The sequence below is a fragment of the Aquarana catesbeiana genome, linkage group LG03 (assembly GCF_042186555.1).
Source record: "Aquarana catesbeiana isolate 2022-GZ linkage group LG03, ASM4218655v1, whole genome shotgun sequence".
In the NCBI taxonomy this organism is placed as follows: domain Eukaryota; kingdom Metazoa; phylum Chordata; class Amphibia; order Anura; family Ranidae; genus Aquarana; species Aquarana catesbeiana.
Window position 1 is genome coordinate 423,533,146 of NC_133326.1, and position 19,881 is coordinate 423,553,026.

The following is a 19,881-nucleotide window of genomic DNA, read 5'->3' on the forward strand; positions in this document are numbered from 1 at the left end:
TGTCCTCACTTCCTTTTTCGCTTTTGAGGCTTGGAACACAGATGGGACGCAGACGGCGAGAGATCTGTCTGCGTCCAGCGGTACTATCAGGCTATAACAGGTTTATGACACATATGATCATTACCCAGGGACCATTATGTTACTGTATGCATTTATTATGTTACTGTATGTGAGGTCTGGGACGCAAGTCACTGAATCTACTTCCGGAATTTACTTCCGGTTCCGCCATGACGGGGGCAGATCTATCTTACCCAGTAATTGATGTACAGTTTATATTTAGGAGCAATGTGGGGAGGCAAGGATATGCTCCTGTGGAAGACTTGTTAGTCGAAATGCGTCGGACCAGCACCTCCTGCTTCCCACATTGCTATTATATATTTTATACTTTTTGTGAAAACCTTTTTTATATGGTATTTTACCTTCAATAAACCTACCTTGGTTGACCTATGGCATGTGGAGTTCCTTTTTATCTTGTTTCCTCATGCTGGAGTATTAATGACCATCTTTGGACCACCTTCATTGTTAGATTGGTTTGGCGGCCGTTAAGCCTTGGAAACTCTCGATGGATGCCGCTATATTGAATACTTTAAATGTGGAACCAGGGTGTCAGAGAAGTTATGGTAGTACTCTGCTGACAAACCATTTGGCCCTGGGGATTTGTTCAGTGCCAGGGATTTAATAACTTTTTTAATTTCTTCGGCAGAAATCTGATCATTAAGGCGCTCTAGCACTTCGGGATTAACAGCTGGAAGTTTTACTATATCTAGGAATTCTGTAAGACTTTTTGTAGATGGCTGGGCAGAATTTGGGTCTGATTTAAGGTTGTAAAGAGCACTGTAGTATTCCCTAAAAGTATTCACTATGTCCTTAGGGTGAGATAACTTTGCACCTGTATTAGGGTCAATTAAATGGGCTCTTCTCGTTTTGGCTTGCTTAGCTTTGAGTTGTTGGGCTACCTACCCCCCTTATTACCAGAGGAGTAATATGAGGCTTTTAGGCGTTTAAGACCTTTTTCATAATTGTAGAAAAAGTACTTGTTTAAGTTCTGTTCTACAGCTCTTTAATTCTTCTATTAAAGCTTGGGTCATGTCTTTTATTCTGCGTTTCTAGATGGTGTATTTTATCTAACAGGGATTTAGTCTCCTGCACCATTTTTTTCTTTTCCGTAGCAGTGATTTGCAACAGTAGGCCTCTGATATAGGCCTTGTGAGCACACCAAATAGTAGAGGCTGGAATCTCATCTGTATCATTGAAATGGAAAAATTCCTCTAGTTGTTTCTTGACTTTCTCTCGGTGATCAGTGTGGTTGAAAATATGTGTATTATTATGCCAAAAAATTGTGGGGGACAAATTGAATTGTTCTTCCATTTCGATTGTTATGGAAGCGTGGTCTGACCAGGTAATGGTGTCTATAGTTGTTACTTTAGCTTTTATAGGGAGGGTAAGTCTGTAAGTATTAGATCAATTCTAGAATACGATCTATGCAGGTTAGAGAAGAATCTTTTTTCATCCGGGTGGTGACATCTCCAGACATTGTATAAAGATTTGTTATGTATAGTGGAGTGTAATGTTGATTTATGATGTAATTTAGGAGAGGGGCAGTCTACTTTGGAATCTATCACCGAGTTAAAGTCTCCTAACAAGAGGAAGTTCCCCTTACATAGAGATTTAACCTTTTTAAAGAGATTCCTTAAAAAGGTTATTTGACCCTGGTTGGGAGAATATACTGATACAATCGTGTATACAACATTATTTATGGTACAAACTAAAACAATATACTGCCCCTTAGAATCTGTGATAGAAGACCTGTAAAGAAAATGCAACTGTATTCTTAATGGCTATGAGAACACCATTGTGTTTCGATTCTGCATTAGCAAAAAAAATATGCAGATACTGCCTATGGGAATATTTGGGCGCTTTTTTGGCCAAGAAATGTGTTTCCTGTACAGAGAACGTCCCCTTTCATTCTCTGGGCTTCGGACCACATGAGTTAGAACTTCAAAGGGCCATTTAAACCCTTAACATTGAGGGAAACAACCTTAATAGTTATCGAAAACCAAAATGCAGTCAGCAGACGTTCTCTGCACAGACTTGAGGGGGAGGAGCTGTCTCTTTCACAGAAGTATTTGGTGCATTAACAGGGTTGTACTTACAAGGAGTTAGTTCAGTAGAGAGGAAATGGCACCATTTATTTGGGAAGATAGGTGCAACCAGCAAATGGTAGGATGGATAGAGTATTGAAACTGGGTAATGCGAGGTGAGTAGTAGCACATATAGTCAATCATCTGGATACAGCAAGTGAGGACAACTAAGAGAAAAAAACAATAAAAATATAAAAAGAAGTCCGAAGCCTGCCCCGGAATCCAGAGGCAGTTGAAACTGCTTGACATCTGAGGCGAACAACCCACGCCAGCATGGCGATAAGGACTTTGTTCCTGGGTTTCTATAGAATTATATGACTGCTTTCAGTAGAAATCTGCGAGGTACTTGTATGATAAATTTCCTGGTTTAATTGGATCCTGGCGTTCTTCTGCTGGTTTGCATGCTGGAAGAATCTGCCATTCTTTCAGAAATCGTAGGCCAGATTGTAGTGAGAATATGTTGACTGTCTTGTCCAGGTGCGTCACTGTTAACTTGGATGGGGTCCCCCATCTGTAGGTGATGTTGTGGTTTCTTAGGGCTTTTGTGATAGTAAGGAGCTTTTTCCTATGCTGTATAGTAGCTTGCGATAGATCAGTATATAGAGCAATGCACCCCTAATTGTGGGGTTTTACGTATGGCACGCATAGCGTTTTCTTTGATATGATATTAATGTATTCTCACCAATACATCTCTCGGTACTGTATCCGGAAGGAAAGTTGATTTGGGCAATCTATGCGCTCTGTTAATTACCAGTTCTATATTGGTTGCATTCGGTAAGCGTAGCAATTGGCGTACGTAGCCTGTCAAATTAGCGGCAGAAATGGACTCTGGAATGCCGCGGAATTTAATATTGTTCCTGCGTGAGCCAACTTCCATATCGGCCAGTTTAGCCGCCATTCTCTATATGTCATTTTGTTGTTCTTTGTATGCATCCTCCATTTTGTGTTGTGTGTGTGACATTCTTTGCTGCAGATCATGCACAGAAGCCTTGATAGGTTTCAGCATATTCACCATGTGCAGGGAGTCTCTCAGGGAAATCAGCATGTCTTTCATATTAGTCATTGACACAGGCTGAGAAGATGAAGGGAAGTGCTCAAGAAGGGTCTGGGTGGAATGCTCTGCAGAATTCTCTTGTATATCAGAATCCTCTGCCTGCTGGTCTCCTTTAGCTTTTCTAAATTTAGATGGGCTGCGGGTAGTTGGGCTGTCAGGGTGAGAGATGTCAGTATCCGCCGTGTTTGCAGTGTATGGCCGTACATACCAAAGTGGATGATCTGCTGGAGTCTGAGGAGTGCTGTCCTTCCTTGGCAGGCTGCGTGTGTGCTCCGGCACTATCTTGGTACACCCGTCCATTCATGGTGGGGTAATAATCTGTCAGTTTCTGTTGGGCTAGGCTCTGTGAGCCCCGTTTGCGGATAGCACCTAGTGCTGCATCTGAAGCCATAGGTAGTCACCGGGAGTACCTCCATCGCTTTTAATAAAGAGAACACGTATAAAGTGTTATTCTTTTGGTATACGACCCCTACGCGCTTGAAAAACATATATCCTTCAGCCTCTGATCGCTGCTGGTGCTGCTGGCACTTTACTTCATGTTTATTGGCACTGCCCATTTCTGCAACCATATTGGTGGATGGTGCCAATATCTCCTTCGTTTGTTTGATGTGGACTTTCCTTTTGGTCCCAAAACATTCCTGTTAGGGCTACTTCCCCCCCAGGCTGGATAAGAAATTGACGTCTCATATCTTGACAGCTGCTAGATGTCTTGTAGCTCTTCAGTGGAAGAGGTAAACACCACCAACCTCCATTGAGTTATACACTAGGATTAAGGATGTGGAGATCATGGAGTCACTCACAGCATGTCTCGCCAATATGGTAGAGAATCATAACATGATATGGGATCCTTGGCATTTGCGAGAGGACCCCCCATGAGGTTCTACTATCTCTTGCTAGTTGTATTTCCAGTGCTTTCTTCCCCCTCAGGTGTTGTGAGTGCATGTCTTTCCATTGCCCCCATTTCTCTATCTTTCCTCTTCTCTTTCTCTATTGTTGTTTGATTTCTATACAAAGGCATTATTCTGGGCACTGAACTTTATCCCTGGGCCTTGTTCTATTTCAGACGGCCCTTTTGGGATTGGGTTTGATGGATATTGCTCATAATGCTAGACAGTTTTTCTTTATATGGTTTACAGAATTTGTTGCAACTGTAATTTGTTGCTAACTTGTGGATACAAGTCGTAAACATTTCCAGATCTTTATTTTGCTGGAAATTTGGTCAGCAGTTGACATTATAAAATGTCCTTTGTTTGTTATGCCTATATTTGTTTTGTTGTATAAAATTAAATCTAATAAAAATTGTCAATTATAAAAATAAAAAAAAATGGACGGGAAAGTATTGAAACGTGACATATTTATACTGATGTCTGTGTCCCTCTGGAGGGACATTTGTCATGGTGAATATTGCCTGGAAACAGAAAGTGAGAGGATACCTAAAATGTTTTTGGATGCCATTGAAACAGTAGAAGGGATATAGGCCAATGGGGACACTTTTTCCTTCATCAAAGCTAACATTTCTCATCACTTTGGGCAGAATTCCACTTACTCTCTGTCATGTCTCTGGGACAGGAAGTAAATGGAAATTTATCCTAAGGGGATGTGGACAGAGATACAAACCTGACAGAGTCTAACCCTTCCATACTATAACTATAAACTATAAGTGATCCACTTTAAAATAAACATCTTGTTAACATATAATATGTATTGCAGGTAAAAGGTTTTCTGTGGTATTTATTATAAATATAATTTACACTTACTGAGGGTTGTTACAGCTCCTTGTTCTGTACCTAACACCTGTTCCACAAGTGCGAGAGCATGAACCAAATTTACTCCATGAACCCCAATTTCCATCTTGTCGGAGAATTTCAGGAGTGAGCCAGATGCAGTGGCCTTTAAAGCAATGCTTGCAACAAAAAACAAAGTATTTAAGTGAACAACTCCTCAAAAGAGACATTTTGATTCAAAAACATTTCTTTAAAAATTATACAGTTTTTATTTTATTTTTTTACTATAAGTGACCCAGAGATTTATGTATTATATACTTTGAGAAAGCTAGTTCTATAACTAGTTTGCCTTCAATGCCGTAAGGACTTGACTACACTATATGGGGCGACCTACATTTTTACGCACTGGATAAACTCAGATCACTGCTAGGACACATAGAAAACAAGTTTTGCAGTGCAGTATAAAAAAGCATGTCTGCATTTTTTCACACTGCATATCACTACACAGCAGTGCAATGCACTACACTGCAGTGCAATGCCATGAATGAAGTATCACTATGTGATTCTTCAAATAAAGTTGAAAGAAAAAAAAGGAAAAAAAAAAATAAAATAAAAAACAGCTTTTACTGCAATATTGACCTTCAATCTAGAGATGTTCTCCTTTTTTTCTGTTGCTATAAGTCCTCAGACTTTGGCCAGGATTATTCATATCAGTTCCACTGAGCCCAGGTCTTCCTTGACCCGGCCCCAGCTTTTGACTAGACAGTGAAAGCAGAAGCAGCACAGTTATGAGTTCTGCTTTCTCTTCCTGTCAGTGTGCTTCTTGGGAGCACATTAATTGATTGACATATTGTGCTGCTTCTCCCTCTTACAATCCATCCCTGCCTATAGGCAGTGAAATAGGCTCATATCAAGCAGGTTGATACAATATTTCTCAATTAAAAATGTAATGATGTTAAAAAGCAGAATGCAACTGTACCTGCGCAACACAAATCAAAGACACTATTTAATCCTTTTAATATTCAAAGCAATCTCATCCATCCATCCATGCTTTATTTTGTTGAAAAACTCACTTTGAACCCCCCCTCAGCATCTCTAGCCACAGCCATCTTGAGTAAGGGCAGAGGATTCATGTAGCATTTACTTCCTGAAATTCATCTGCCCTTACTGTGATGACGTTCTACAAAGTCTTGTGCATGTAAAAAACACAATGTATAATATACAGTACATGGGCTTTAGGTACACTTTCACAAGGGCGGGCATACTGACAGGAGGACATGCTTAACTGAGAAAGTCTCTACTCCCTTCCTCCGTACAAAGGAAAAAAAAAATGGAGGGAGAGAGGGAAAGAGGGGGAGAGAGAGAGAGAGAGAGAGAGAGGGGGAGAGAGAGAGAGGGGGAGAGAGAGAGGGGGAGGGAGAGAGGGGAAGGGAGAGAGGGGGAGAGAGAGAGGGGGAGGGAGAGAGGGAGAGGGAGAGAGGGAGAGGGAGAGAGGGAGAGAGGGAGAGAGAGAGAGAGAGAGAGAGAGAGAGAGAGAGAGAGAGAGAGAGAGAGAGAGAGAGAGAGAGAGAGAGAGAGAGAGAGAGAACATTTTAGACATATATTTTATTTGTTTTTTATCAATTTACAAAATTCAAAGTGAGCAAACAAAAGAAAAATTGGAATCAAATCAATATGACTACCCTTTGGCTTCAAACTAGCACCTGTTTTTACACTTGCACAAAGTGCAAGTTGTACACTCCCACGAAGTCAGGGATTTTGTAGGATTAGCATCAGGAATATGATTAACCAATATAAAAATTAGGTGCTAATGATCATCAATTTCATATCTAGGCACGCAGTTGGTACACAGTCACCAACTGAAACAGCTGTGTTGGAGACTTAAAACTGGATGAGGAACAGCCAAACTCTGCTACTAAGTTAAGTTTGTGGAAGGCAGTTTCATGTCACAGGTCATACACCATGGCAAGACTGGGCACAGCAACAAGACACAAGGGGGTTGATTTACTAAGGCAAATATACTGTGCACTTCAAGTACACTTGCTCCAGAGCTTAGTAAATTAGGTAAAACTTCACTTTGCAAAGAATACTCAATCACATGCAAGGAAAAAAACACATCATTTTGGTTTATACATGATTAGATGATAGAAACCAGCAGAGCTTCTCTTCATTTCAGAGCTTCCCCTCAAATCTAAAGGAATTGCCCTAAAGTGCCCATATATTTGCCTTTAATAAATCAACCTCCAGGTTAAACTGCATCAGCAAGGTCTCGCCCAGGAAAAGATTTCAAAGCAGACTACGGTTTCAAGATGTGCTGTTCAAGCTCTTTTGAAGAATCACAAAGAAATGGGCAGTGTTGATGACCGCAGACGCAGTGGTTGGCCAATGAAACCTAAGGCAGCGGATTAAAGACACGTCATGCTTACTTCCCTTTCACAATGAAAGATGTCCAGCAGTGCCATCAGCAAAGAACTGACAGAAACAAGTGAAACCCAGGTGCACCCATCTACCATCCAGAAAATGATAACAATAAGTGACAACCAATAGAATTATATCAACCAGTATACGGTTAATCAACCGTGGTAGATTATATAAAAGTGAAAAACAATAAATATATAAGGGTGAAGATAAAAAACTGAAGTCCCAAAAGGCATTGGTGTTCAAATATGGAATCCTGGTTCTATGTTCCACTGCAGGTGCTGCCCACCACCTAGTGAATAGTATTGGAGGCTTACCAGACAGCCTGCGACCGCCCATATTCAGGGGGGTCAAAACAGGCTCAGTAGAGATATGCAGACCTCAGAATGTGTCCCGCACTGTATTTGCATCTGCAGATGCCGGTGTGTGCACAGCAGCTGCACAGGAATGGAAGTGGCAAGATTACCACGTGAAAATAAGGAATGAATGCAAATACAGTCACTACATCTAAGGAATGATAACCCTTTCTGGATTCCGCTGGAGACAAAAACCTTGATTGCTATATGAGGAACGCTCCCGGGATAGCATCCTTTGGATAGTACCTGGGTGTCGCTGGCTAGCCTTCCTGCAAGGAGGCTGGAGGAACATCTACAGAGCTCCCTGCGGGACACATTCTGAGGTCTGCATATCTCTACTGAGCCTGTTTTGACCCCCCTGAATAAGGGCGGTTGCAGGCTGTCTGGTAAGCCTCCAATACTATTCACTAGGTGGTGGGCAGCACCTGCGGTGGAACATAGATCCAGGATTCCATATTTGAACACCAATGCCTTTTGGGACTTCAATTTTTTATCTTCACCCTTATATATTTATTGTTTTTCACTTTTATATAATCTACCACGGTTGATTAACCGTATACTGGTTGATATAATTCTATTGGTTGTCACTTATTGTTGTTATCATTTTTTGTATTGATATATTGATTCAACACATTTCTCATTTGGGATACATATCCAGCGCTGCACTGTTCTTTCTATATCTACTTTCTGTGCCCTCATATCGGGGTTATAGTGTTCAGCAGCAGGATTCCTTTCATGGTTTTTATTTGATATTTATTCATATTAATACTTTTTTCACGTATTGTATATGTACCTAGCGCAAATTTTTTTTGTATATTTTACCATCCAGAAAAGTCTGGCCAGAAGTGGTCTTCATGGAAGAATTGCTGCCAAAATGAAGACTTGAAAACAAGGCTAAGCGACTCAACTATGCATTAAAACATAGGATCTGGAGTGCAGAAAAATGGTAGCAGGTGCCCTGGACTGATGAGTCAAAATCTGAAAAATTTTGCTGTAACAGGAGGCATTTTTTTTTTGCCGAAAGGCTTGACAGCAGTATAATGAGTGTCTGTAGGCAACAGTGAAACATGGTGGAGGTTCCTTGCAAGTTTGGGCCTGCATTTCTTCAAAAAGAGTTGGCTATTTAGTCAGGATCAATGGTGTCCCTAATGCTGATAAATACAGGCAGATACTTATCCATCATGTCATACTATCAGGGAGGTGGGTGACTGGCAGCGCTATTTTACAGAACTTTAGGGCTGCAAACAGCTGTGAGCTCCCAGTGTTGTCTTTTCCGTTCTCTGAGCTCCAGGAGGTGAGTGCCCACAGCTGAGGCGCTGTGCTGGGAGGAGGCGAGAGGCGCTCTTGTGGTATCTTGTTCCAGCACTGTGTGAGTAACGTTATATGCGGACAAAAGTAAAAGAAGCATAAAGTACTTGTCTACAATTTATAAGCCATCTGTAAATCAGCCCCCATTCTTGACATTTCAAATCACGTGACAAATCGCAGCCCATTGCCAGCAATGGAACCAGTCATATTGCCATGACTCATGTCGCAGCGATTATGAAAAAGGTTCCTGCACTACTTTTTGCTAATTTCATTGCAGACTTATGTTAAATGAAGTAGCAAGCTGCAATGGAATCGGCAGAGCAAATCCCATAGATGTGCAGCTTTGAAATCGCGCTGAAATTACGCAATTTCAAAGTTGCACTGGTGTGATCAGGGGCTCAAGTCTAGAAAAATGCCATTGATGCAACTTACTAGACATGACACAGGCCCTGCAGCAAAACTCAGATTACTTGTGCCAAGAGTGAAGCCAAAGTGGAGCTGGAGACAATAGCGTGATTGCCCCACTTACTGAAAGCATGTTTGTGGTTTATCCCTAAAGCACTTTTGGCTTCTCATTTGTGTGAGAGCAATGGAGTTCCGATAGGCATCCAAACTCACTTCTATTGCTATTGGATTTCTGGGAGCCTTTTCTGGAGTTCTGAAACACTGTACTCTTGTAGACATTTTATTGAGCATCTGAGGACTGACTGTTGATTGATTTATTTTTTGTTATTTGTAAAACAGCGCTGCACATTACATATTGATGTTTGCTGGAGGTTTTGTATCTTTAAACCTTTTCTAGCAGCTTTTTCTTTTAAAATATTTTGTGATACACTAATCTAAGCGCAGAATTGCACACATATATATTGGCCCCAAATTTATTCTGCAGTGGTACAACAACCCCAAACATACAGACAATGTTATTAAGAACTATCTTCAACGTAAAGAACAAGGAGTCCTGGAAGTGATGGTTTGGCCCCACAGAGCCCTGATCTTAATGGCCAGTGAGCCAATGAGGAGAGAGTGGGGGGTGGGCCGAGTCACACTCTATGTGTGCAAAAGGACAATGTCCATTCACAGGAGCATGGCTCGAGTGCCCCATAGCAAGAGACTTGCTATTAGAATCACTTTAACCCCCCACAGAGCACAAAAATTAAACCCCTCAATGGCACAATCATTTACCGCCCATACAGCACAAAAAGTAAAAACCTCAGTACTGCACAATAATTAACCTCTTAGCATTACACAACAACAAATGAACCCCAGCCTGGCACAATAATAAACCCAAACAGTTGCATTATAATTAACCCAAGCAAAGCACAATTAACACTCAGAATGGTAAAAATGAACACCTAGAATGGCACAATAATTAGCTCCCAACGTGGCTCAATAATTAATCCTGACACATAAATGAACCCCCAGCACAGCACAATACTGCACAATTACCTCCATCACATCACAAAATGTAACCCTCAGCACTCAACAACAATGAAACCCCAGACCTGGCACAATAAACTCCTAGCATTGCACAATAATTAATCCCCAACATTGCATAACAACCCCCAGGAGTATAGCAGTCAGTGTTCCCCCTTCATTGTGACACATGCAACTTATGCTGCGTACACACGATCAAACTTCTCATCAGAAAAAGATATGACGGCGGGATTCCGCTCAAGTTTGCCTTGCATACACACGGTCACGCAAAAGTTCGCTGAACTTACGACTGTCAATAACGCGGTGACGTACAACACTACGACGAGCTGAGAAAATGAAGTTCAATGCTTCCGAGCATGCATCAAATTGTTTCCGAGCATGTGTAGGAATTTTGCGCATCGGAATTGCCACAGACGATCGCATTTTCGGATAGGAACTTTTTCCGACCGAAAAATTGAGAGCATGCATTAGAGTATAGAGTGAAGACGTGAACAGTAAGTATAAGAGAGTAGGGTTCAGGACTGTGTACAACATTACTTTCTTAGTATGCCCCCTTTACATAGGTGGTCAGTGTGCCCTTAGTATGCTAGTAGTTAGTGTGCCCCCTGTATACTGGTGGTCAGTGTGACCCATGTATGCTGGCAATCATTGTGCCCCCTGTGTACTGGTAGTCAGGGTGCCCCTTTATTGTGGTGGTCAATGTGGCCCCTGCATACTGGGGGTCAGCATGCCTCCCTCCATCCACTGGTCACTTCAGCATGCCTCTCCATCCACTGGTCACTTTTGTAACCCCAGTCCCTCCTTGAATTGGTCACCTGTGCTCTTCCCTGATACTTCTACTAGTCCCCTCTGCTCTCCCCCTCCTTTCACAGTCACCTCTGCTCTCCCACATCTTTCCACGTTTCCCTCATCCTTCCCCCCTCTTTCCCTTGGTTCCTGTTCTCCCCCTCACTTCCACTGGTCACCTTACCCTCCTTCCACTGGCCACACCTGCTTTCCCTCCTCTTTCCACTGGTCACTATCCCCTCCTTGCTCTGGTCACCTCTGTTCTCCCCCTCACTTTTATTGGTCACTACTGCTCTCATCTCTCACTTCCACTGATAATCCCTGCTCTCTGCCTTCATTTCTACAGGTCACCTCTGCTCTCATCTGTTACTTCCACTAGTCAGTTCTGCTTTCCCTCATCACTCCCACTGGTAACCCTTGCTCTCCCTCATCACTCCTACTGGTAACCCTTGCTCTCCTCCCCTTTTCCACTGAACAGAACATATAAAATAATCAATATTATTACTGGGGGGAAAATAAATCTTACTAAGGATCACAACATTAACCCAGACATCAACTTATGAGGTCAAGAAACAAACCCACATGCATGCAGCCCTTCTTCAAATAGAAGATACTAACCAACACAAACTAAGGAGAGAAAAGAACAGCATAAGAAAAGAGCTCCTCACCCAGAGACCGACAGTTCACCAAAGGCATGTCTGATATTCCTCCACACCCTTATCCAGACTGCCCAAGACCCCCTTCCCCCCTGAATCTTTGCAATCTCACCAGAATCTCATGCTCCACCACCTCCTCAACAGGAAAGACTTTCTTCTGCAGGGTTATCTGACACTGCATTCCATGTGAAGTAACAGACAACTATACTATCATGCCTTGTCTTCCATGTCTGACTTTTAGACTTTTCACTGGCCCACCATTTTTCCAGCATTGCAGAAAAGGCTAAAACTAAGATTGAAAATTACCCAACCAGCCCAGTGGGGTCTCTGCTAACATATTATCGAGATTATATTGAGATTGTATTTAAACCGGTTCCCGACCAGCTCATGCAGATATACTGCGGCACATTGGCTCTCCTGGGCAAAACCCGTACGAGTACAGCTTTCCCTTTCAAAGCCGCCAGGGGGCGCTGCATGGAGGGGTACCCAATGCGCGTGATCGCATGCACGAGAGACAGCATGGGGATTTGTGTGTGTAAACACACAAATCCCTGTTCTGTCAGGGGAGAGGAGACATATTGTTTGTTCCTACTAAGTAGGAACAACAATATGTCTCCTCCCCCAGTCAGTCCTATCACCATACAGTTAGAACATACTGAGTGAACACACATTTAACCCCTTGATGGCCCCCTAGTGCTAACCCCTTCCCTACCAGTGACATTTACACAGAAATCAGTGCATATTTATAGCACTGATCGCTGTATAAACGTCAATGGTCCCAAAAGTGTCCGATTTGTCCGTCGCAAAGTCACAGTACTGCTAAAAATTGCGGATCAACACCATTACTAATAATAATAATAATAATAATAATAAAAATGCCATAATTTTTCCCATAGTTTATAGACACTATAACTTTTGCGCAAATCAATCAATATAAGCTTATTGCAATTTATTTTTTTTATTCACCAAAAATATGTAGAAGAGTATATATTGGCCTAAACTGATGAAGAAATTTTTTTTTTTAATTTTGAGGATATTAATTATAGCAAAAAGCCTCCCCTCGCCCCGCACGAAAACCCGGCCCCACAGTCTCTGGTTATTACCTGTAGTCGCATGCACAGTCTCTGGTCATCTACTATAGTCACATCCACAGTCTGTGGTTATTTCCTGTAGTCGCATCCACAGTCTCTGGTCATCTCGTATAGTCGTATCCGCTGTCTCTGGTTATTTCCTGTAGTCGCATCCACAGTCTCTGATTATTTCCTGTAGTCACATCCGCAGTCTCTGGTTATTTCCTATAGTCGCATCCACAGTCTCTGGTTATTTCCTGTAGTGGTATCCGCAGTCTCTGATTATTTCCCGCAGTTGCATCCGCAGTCTCTGGTTATTTCCTATAGTCGCATCCGCAGTCTCTGGTCATCTCCTATAGTCGCATTTGCAGTCTCTGGTTATTTCCTATAGTCGCATCCATAGTCTCTGGTCATCACGTATAGTCGCATTCACTGTCTCTGATTATTTCCTGTAGTCGCATCCGCAGTCTCTGGTTATTTCCTATAGTCACATCCGTAGTCTCTGGTCATCTCCTATAGTCGCATCCGTAGTCTCTGGTTATTTCCTATAGTCGCATCCATAGTCTCTGGTCATCACGTATAGTCGCATTCACTGTCTCTGGTTATTTCCTGTAGTCGCATTCCACAGTCTCTGGTTATTACCTGTAGTTGCATGTGCAGTCTCTGGTCATCTCCTATAGTCGCATCCACAGTCTGTGGTTATTTCCTGTAGTCGCATCCACAGTCTCTGGTCATCTCATATAGTCGTATCCGCTGTCTCTGGTTATTTCCTGTAGTCACATCCACAGACTCTGGTTATTTCCTTTAGTCGCATCCGCAGTCTCTGGTTATTTCCCGTAGTCGCATTCGCAGTCTAGTCATCTCCTATAGTCGCATCCACAGTCTCTGGTTATTTCCTGTAGTCGCATCAGCAGTCTCTGGTTATTTCCTGTAGTCGCATCCACAGTCTCTGGTCATCTCCTATAGTCGCATCCACAGTCTCTGGTTATTTCCTGTAGTCGCATCCGCAGTCTCTGGTCATCTCGTATAGTTGCATCCGCAGTCTCTGGTTATTTCATGTAGTCGCATCAGCAGTCTCTAGTCATCTCGTATAGTCGCATCCGCAGTCTCTGGTTATTTCCCATAGTCGCATCCGCAGTCTGGTCATCTCCTATAGTCGCATTCACAGTCTCTGGTTATTTCCTGTAGTCGCATCCGCAGTCTCTGCTTATTTCATGTAGTCGGATCCGCAGTCTGGTCATCTCCTGTAGTCGCATTCGCAGTCTACTTAAAAGTAGTTTCTGCTATTGCACTGCACAAATCACTTTATTACACTTTATTTATGATGTCTATGGCTATGCATATTTTTTAAATCCATACTGAGCACTATATTTGATTAGCTGTTTGCTTCTGCTTAGGCCTGGCACACATGCACAATCTAAAGTCATCATCATGTGCGATTGTGCGTGTGTGCCAAGCAGAAGCAGCCAATCAAATATAGTGCTCAATATGGATTAAATAAATAGATATCATAAATAAAGTGATTTGTTCAACAAGCTCATTAAACATTCTACATTCAGTGAAAGTTCATGCAGTGCAAAGTTTGCAGTACATGAACTTTCACTGAATGTAGACTGTTTAATGAGCAGGGGTGGACTGACCCATCGGGCCTTTGGGCACTTTATGTAGTGCCAATCCATAATTTGTTAATTAAAAGATTAAAGAGCTTGACTTGTAGTTTTGTTAGCTGTTTTTTTTCTGTTTGTTTTGACAGGGGCGCAGTTTCAGTGCTTGCCATAGGCGCCATTTTCACTAGCTACGCCTCTGTTAGTCTGCCCCTGGATGTGCCCACAGCTTATCATGCAGGATTGGGGAAGTTTATGCACCGCGGAGTTAGTGAGCGATGTCACCCCTGCCTAAAGTTAGTGAGGCTATATGAGAGGACTCGGGTGCTAGGCTGGAATTACAGAGCGATCATGGACCATGAGGATGATAGCAGTGACAGGCGCTCCGGCCACCTCTCCTCCTGGGGAATTCAGCAGAGGGGCGGGGCCACAGCATACATCCATGCTGCGGGGGAAAGCCAGTGAGAGAGCTGGAGGCTGCAGAGTGAGGACAGAGTGGAGTCATCATGTTGGGGACAGTCACCTGACCTGCCTTGTGTGCAGCAGCAGGTCAGTCAGTGTGTAATCACTGCATGTCTATGATCACCAGCCAGGCTGACTGAGTGTTCCTTCTTCCCCAGTGCCCATCTACCAGGTGCTATTCCCTGGTACACTGATATCTGTACACTGAGTGTCACGCAGTGTACAGATATCAGTGTTGTATATTAGAAATAGCCCTCAGTATACAGATATCAGTGTTAAGGAAAAGCATTCAGTGTATAGATTTCAGTTATATATAGGGAATAGCACTTAGTGCTATTCCCTATGTGTTACACTTATATCTATACACTGAGTGCTTTTCCCTAACACTGATATCTGTATACTGAGAGCTATTCCTTATATACAACACTGACATCTATACACTGATATCTGTACACTTTGGCGGAAAGAACCATCAGTGAGAATAATGTTCCTTACATTGGTGGTCAGTAAGAAGAATTTTCCTTACATTGGTGGTCAGTGAGAAGAATGTCCCTTACATTGGTGGTCAGTGAGAAGAATGTCCCTTACATTGGTGGTCAGCAGAAAGAATGTTCCTTACATTAGTGGTCAGTGGGAAGAATGGTCCTTATATTGGTGATCAGTAGGGATGAGCCGAACACCCCCCTGTTCGATTCGCACCAGAACTTGCGAACAGGCAAAAAATTTGTTCGAACACGCGAACACCGTTAAAGTCTATGGGACACGAACATGAATAATCAAAAGTGCTAATTTTAAAGGCTTATATGCAAGTTATTGTCATAAAAAGTGTTTGGGGGCCTGGGTCCTGCCCCAGGGGACATGGATCAATGCAAAAAAAAGTTTTAAAAACGTCCGTTTTTTCGGGAGCAGTGATTTTAATAATGCTTAAAGTGAAACAATAAAAGTGTAATATTCCTTTAAATTTCGTACCTGGGGGGTGTCTATAGTATGCCTGTAAAGGGGCCCATGTTTCCCGTATTTAGAACAGTCTGACAGCAAAATGACAGGAAGAAAAGTAATTTAAAACTACTTGCGGCTATTAATGAATTGCCGGTCCGACAATACACATAAAAGTTCATTGATAAGGGGAACCCCGAACCAAAATGTAAAAAAAAATGACGTGGGGGGTCCCCCTAAATTCTATACCAGGCCCTTCAGGTCTGGTATGGATATTAAGGGGAACCCCGGCCAAAATTTAAAAAAAAATGGCGTGGGGTCCCCTCAAAATCTATACCAGACCCTTCAGGTCTGGTATGGATTTTAAGGGGAACCCCGCACCAAAATTAAAAAAAAAAATGGTGTGGGGTCCCCCCAAAAATACATACCAGACCCTTATCTGAGCACGCAACCTGGAAGGCCGCAGGAAAAGAGGGGGGACAAGAGAGCGCCCCCCCCCCCTGAACCGTACAAGGCCACATGCCCTCAACATTGGGAGGGTGCTTTGGGGTAGCCGAAATCTGGAAGCCCCCTATAACAAGGGGACCCCCAGATCCTGGCCCTCCCACCTGATGATGGCATGGAGGGAGGCTCCTGCCGTGTGACGCTTCTCCTCTTCTGACGTTCTTAAATAGCGGGGGGCGGGCCACCCGGTGACCCTGCCCCCCTCTGACGTACGGGGACTTGACGGGGACTTCCTGTGGCGTTCCCCATGACGTCAGAGGGGGCGGGGTTATGTAACGGGTGACCCCGCCCCCTCTGACATCACAGGGACTGCCAAAGGGAAGTCCCCATCAAGTCCCTGTGCGTCAGAGGGGGGCGGGGTCACCAGGTGGCCCCATCCCCTGTTATTTAAGAACCGTCAGAAGAGGAGAAGCGTCACACGGCGGGAGCCTCCCTCCATGCTATCATGGATGCGGAGCGGCCCGAGGAGAAGAAGGGAAGAAGACGCCGCGGAGGAAGATGCCAGACGAGAACACCGGAGGAAGAACCAGAAGAACCAGAAGAAGATGGAGGAAGAAACCAAAGGAAGATAGAAGATAGAAGAAAGAAGATATAAGAAAGAAGAAGCGTTTAAATAAAGGAATTGTCAAAAACTGTCTCTTGTCATTTTTAACATTTTTGACAGTTATTTTGTGAAATGGTAGGGGTACTTTTGTACCCCCTTACCATTTCACACAGGGGGGAGGGCCGGGATCTGGGGGTCCCCTTGTTAAAGGGGGCTTCCAAATTCCGATAAGCCCCCCGCCCGCAGACCCCCACAACCACCGGGCAAGGTTTGTGGGGATGAGGCCCTTGTCCCCATCAACATGGGGACAAGGTGTTTTGGGGGGCTACCCCAAAGCACCCTCCCAATGTTGAGGGCATGTGGCCTGGTACGGTTCAGGAGGGGGGTGGGCGCTCTCTCATCCCCTCCTCTTTTCCTGCGGCCTGCCAGGTTGCGTGCTCGGATAAGGGTCTGGTATGGATTTTTGGGGGGACCCCATGCCATTTTTTTTTTTAATTTTGGCGCGGGGTTCCCCTTAAAATCCATACCAGACCTGAAGGGTCTGGTATAGATTTTGAGGGGGACCCCACACCATTTTTTTTTTAATTTTGGCCGGGGTTCCCCTTAATATCCATACCAGACCTGAAGGGCCTGGTATGGAATTTAGGGGGACCCCCCCATGTCATTTATTTTTTCAATTTTGGTTCGGGGTTCCCCTGTGGGGAATTCCCATGCCATTTTTATCAATTAACTTTTATGTGTATTGTCGGACCGGCAATTCATTAATAGCTGCGAGTAGTTTTAAATGACTTTTTTTCCTTTGAAATGTCATTTTGCTGTCAGACTGTTCTAAACACGGGAAACATGCGCCCCTTTGCAGGCATACTATAGACACCCCCCAGGTACGAAATTTAAAGGAATATTACACTTTTATTGTTTCACTTTAAGCATTATTAAAATCACTGCTCCCGAAAAAACAGCCGTTTTTAAAAAACATTTTTGCATTGATCTATGTCCCCTGGGGCAGGACCCAGGTCCCCAAACACTTTTTATGACAATACCATTCATATAAGCCTTTAAAATTAGCACTTTTGATTTCTCCCATAGACTTTTAAAGGCTTTCGAATTTGCCGCAAACACATAGTAGGTGAGGTTGAAAAAAGACACAAGTCCATCAAGTCCAACCTATGTGTGTGATTATGTGTCAGTATTACATTACATATCCGTGTATATTGCGGTCATTCAGGTGATTATCTAATAGTTTCTTGAAGCTATCAATGCTCCCCGCTGAGACCACCGCCTGTGGAAGGGAATTCCACATCCTTGCCGCTCTTACAGTAAAGAACCCTCTACGTAGTTTAAGGTTAAACCTCTTTTCTTCTAATTGTAATGAGTGGCCACGAGTCTTATTAAACTCTCTTTTGCGAAAAAGTTTTATCCCTATTGTGGGGTCACCAGTACAGTATTTGTAAATTGAAATCATATCCCCTCTCAAGCGTCTCTTCTCCAGAGAGAATAAGTTCAGTGCTCGCAACCTTTCCTCATAACTAAGATCCTCCAGACCCTTTATTAGCTTTGTTGCCCTTCTTTGTACTCGCTCCATTTCCAGTACGTCCCTCCAGGTGCGGGCGGACCAGAGTCTTGTAGAGCGGGAGAATTATCGTTTTATCTCTGCAGTTGATCCCCCTTTTAATGCATGCCAATATTCTGTTTGCTTTATTAGCAGCAGCTTGGCATTGCATGCCATTGCTGAGCCTATCATCCACTAGGACCCCCAAGTCCTTTTCCATCCTAGATTCCCCCAGAGGTTCTCCCCCCAGTGTATAGATTACATTCATATTTTTGACACCCAAATGCATTATTTTACATTTTTCTACATTGAACCTCATTTGCCATGTAGTCGCCCACCCCATTAATTTGTTCAGGTCTTTTTGCAAGATTTCCACATCCTGCGGAGAAGTTATTGCCCTGCTTAGCTTAGTATCGTCTGCAAATACAGAGATGGAACTGTTTATCCCATCCTCCAGGTCGTTTATGAACAAATTAAATAGGATTGGTCCCAGCACAGAACCCTGGGGGACCCCACTACCCACCCCTGACCATTCTGAGTACTCCCCATTTATCACCACCCTCTGAACACGCCCTTGTAGCCAGTTTTCAATCCATGTACTCACCCTATGGTCCATGCCAACGCACCTTATTTTGTACAGTAAACGTTTATGGGGAACTGTGTCAAATGCTTTTGCAAAATCCAGATACACCACGTCTACGGGCCTTCCTTTATCTAGATGGCAACTCACCTCCTCATAGAAGGTTAATAGATTGGTTTGGCAAGAACGATTCTTCATGAATCCATGCTGATTACTGCTAATGATATCATTCTTATTACTAAAATCTTGTATATAGTCCCTTATCATCCCCTCCAAGAGTTTACATACTATTGATGTTAGGCTAACTGGTCTGTAATTCCCAGGGATGTTTTTTGGGCCCTTTTTAAATATTGGTGCTACATTGGCTTTTCTCCAATCAGCTGGTACCATTCCAGTCAATAGACTGTCTGTAAAAATCAGGAACAACGGTCTGGCAATCACCTGACTGAGTTCCCTAAGTACCCTCGGATGCAAGCCATCTGGTCCCGGTGATTTATTAATGTTAAGTTTCTCAAGTCTAATTTTAATTCCGTCCTCTGTTAACCATGTAGGTGCTTCCTGTGTTGTGTCATGAGGATAAACACTGCAGTTTTGGTTACTGAAGCCCCCCGATTCACTCGTGAAGACTGAGGAGAAGAATAAATTCAATACCTCTGCCATCTCCCCATCCTTTGTAACCAGATGTCCTTCCTCATTCTTTATGGGGCCAATATGGTCTGTCCTCCCTTTTTTACTGTTTACATATTTAAAGAATT

The 19,881-nt window shown here is 43.2% G+C and overlaps 1 protein-coding gene across 2 annotated transcripts in view; it reads right to left on the reverse strand.

Annotated features, from left to right (window-relative positions):
• The window catches only part of LOC141132411 (A disintegrin and metalloproteinase with thrombospondin motifs 2-like), a 1,679,109-nt gene that overhangs the window by 582,930 nt on the left and 1,076,298 nt on the right, over nt 1–19,881 (reverse strand). For both annotated transcript variants that reach the window (XM_073620760.1, XM_073620761.1), the window contains exon 11: nt 4,953–5,098. In XM_073620760.1, coding sequence (XP_073476861.1) covers nt 4,953–5,098 — 146 coding nt within the window. The remainder of the gene's footprint in view (nt 1–4,952; nt 5,099–19,881) is intronic.